A 2,433-nucleotide genomic window follows, 5' to 3' on the forward strand; every position below is an offset into this window, starting at 1 on the left:
GATCTCAGCTCACTGCAAGCTCCGCCCCCCAGGTTCACGCCATTCTCCTGCCTCAGCCTCCTGAGTAGCTCGGACTACAGGTGTCCGACGCTTCGCCCGGCTAATTTTTTGTATTTTTAGTAGAGACAGGGTTTCACCGTGTTAGCCAGGATGGTCTCGATCTCCTGACGTCGTGATCCGCCCACCTCAGCCTCCCAAAGTGCTGGGATTACAGGCGTGAGCCACCGTGCCCGGCCAATAACTAGATTTTTAAAAGTCAACAAAAACAAGTAACTCACTGAGAATAACCCTTGAAATCTGCAAAACTTGCTCTAGGGCAAACCCAGGCAACAGTATGATTTAATAGCGCCCCAGAGAAGCATGTCTGTGTCCTGTCTCAGTCATCCTACATGGAAAGCTGAAAGGGCAATCAGGAGTGTGGTATGTAGGATTCTGGCACTGTAACAAAGAAAGATGGTGTTCCCATACCATTCACGGTGAGCCTGGCCTTATGTGAATAAGTGGAGCCAAAGTGGTTGGTGATGACACATTGGTAGCGGCCCTCGTGCCCAAAAGTGACCTGGCGGAGGTGCAGGATGGTGGTGTACTCCATCACTTCCCCGTCCTGCGCGTGGACGTGAACAAAGTTCTCCATGTCTGCGTTGGTCAGGACTTCATTGTCCTTCTTCCAGGCAAAGGTCATGGGGGAGCTGCTGCTGCTGGCTGCTGAGCACGTGAACCGGATGTCCTTGCCCACCATAGCCATGGTGGTTTCTGGCTGGGTGATGATCTGTGGCTTGAGGAAGTCATCTGGGGAGAGAAGGGTCAACTGTAAGGCACTGTGGGTTCTTAGTACACACAGGAGCCAGCTGCTGTTCATGCTAACAAGAAACTGACTCAGATACCAAGCCGGAACCAGAGCTCGAGGTCCCTGTGCATCCTCAGCCCCACCAGACGCCATAAGAGTTGCACCATGGATATCTGACCTCATCTAATTATAAGTCTGTGAGTACTGATCACCTTTATGATCAAACTCCTTGATTAGAAATTAACCCACCACTTCTCAGTTCTCAAACCAGCCAGCTGACAGGTCCCTTAAGACAACTGGCTCTGCCTGCTGACTTTCACACAAAACAGAGTCAGGCATCACTGGTCATGGCTGCAGAGATCTTATCCACAAACCTTACTCCAAAAGGAGGGGGTGTGAAACACTTCCAAAATGCCAGAATAAGGACCTCCAAAAATCTGCACCTCCATTAAAACAATGAAAACACCTGGAAAAATGGTCAAAAGCAACTTTTTCAGAATTCTGGAAAACCAAAGGCCTACAACAATCCATGGAGTGTTGATTCAAGAAAATAGCAACATCTCAGTAAGAAATGTGAGCTTTTTGGTGTTTTAACTTATCCTAAGCCCCATTATCTTATCTCCCCAGCTCCATGGTAGCCTTGAAACCCAGCAGCCTAGCAACCACTGAAGGGTCAGAATGGGTTCCCCAAAAGCCCCATCCCCAGAACTAACACTATGTGACCTACCTGGCAGCAACCTGGCAAGCCCCATTCACAGGATTTGCATTTATTTGCCCTGTCTAGTTTGCCCAGCAGGAGAAGCCCTAGCCCCAGGGCACATGACCACAACAATCAGTAGCCACTGTTTAACAGTGCGGCTGACTGAGGGGACAATACAACTATAAAGGAAAATGTGGGGAATACAATGTTGATGGTGGGCTTTGAAAAGGTCCAATACGTTCCTGGGGATCTAGACAGCCACATGCAGGTGCAAGGCCATGTGCATGCCCAGGAAAGACCTGAGGGGGTCCTCATTTCTCACCTGTGGCTGAACATGACTGTCTACACAAATACAAAGTGGATGGCACACCCCAACACAAACACACAGCCGTCAGTAAAGGATAGGAGACAGTGGTTGTGGTGACAAGGACTTTTCTGTCCAACCATTAGCTAACCACTAAACTAAACAAGCAGGGACTTAGGGGGACAGACTTTACAGCTTTTGTCCAGGAAAAGTCACTAGGCAAGCTGTAACAATAAATAGCAACAGCAGCAAATCCTGGGGGAGAAGAAGGGGAATATCCAGTTTCCAGAGTTGCCACATTATTTTATTTTAAATGCCCAATTTTCAACAAAATATTATGAAACACTCAAACAGGAAAAAAGCAGTCAACAGAAACTCTCTGAGGGAGCCCAGACTTAGACTCACTAAATAAACTTTTTAAATCTGCAATTACAGGCATGTTCAAACACCTCAACGAAACCATGTCTGAAAAAAATTGAAGGATAGTGGCCAGGTGCGGTGACTCACACCTGTAATCCCAGTACTTTGGGAGGTTGAGGGGGGGCAGATCATGAGGTCAGGAGATCAAGACCATCCTGGCTAACATGGTGAAACCCCATCTCTACTAAAAATACAAAAAAGAAAAACAACAAAAAAATAGGT

The 2,433-nt window shown here is 47.5% G+C and overlaps 1 protein-coding gene across 1 annotated transcript in view; it reads right to left on the reverse strand.

Moving 5' to 3' along the window:
* The window catches only part of LRIG1 (leucine-rich repeats and immunoglobulin-like domains 1), a 92,628-nt gene that overhangs the window by 6,174 nt on the left and 84,021 nt on the right, over positions 1–2,433 (reverse strand). The window contains exon 12 of the mRNA XM_011980359.1: positions 469–789. Coding sequence (XP_011835749.1) covers positions 469–789 — 321 coding nt within the window. The remainder of the gene's footprint in view (positions 1–468; positions 790–2,433) is intronic.

This window comes from Mandrillus leucophaeus, unplaced genomic scaffold (assembly GCF_000951045.1).
Source record: "Mandrillus leucophaeus isolate KB7577 unplaced genomic scaffold, Mleu.le_1.0 Scaffold210, whole genome shotgun sequence".
In the NCBI taxonomy this organism is placed as follows: Eukaryota; Metazoa; Chordata; class Mammalia; order Primates; family Cercopithecidae; genus Mandrillus; species Mandrillus leucophaeus.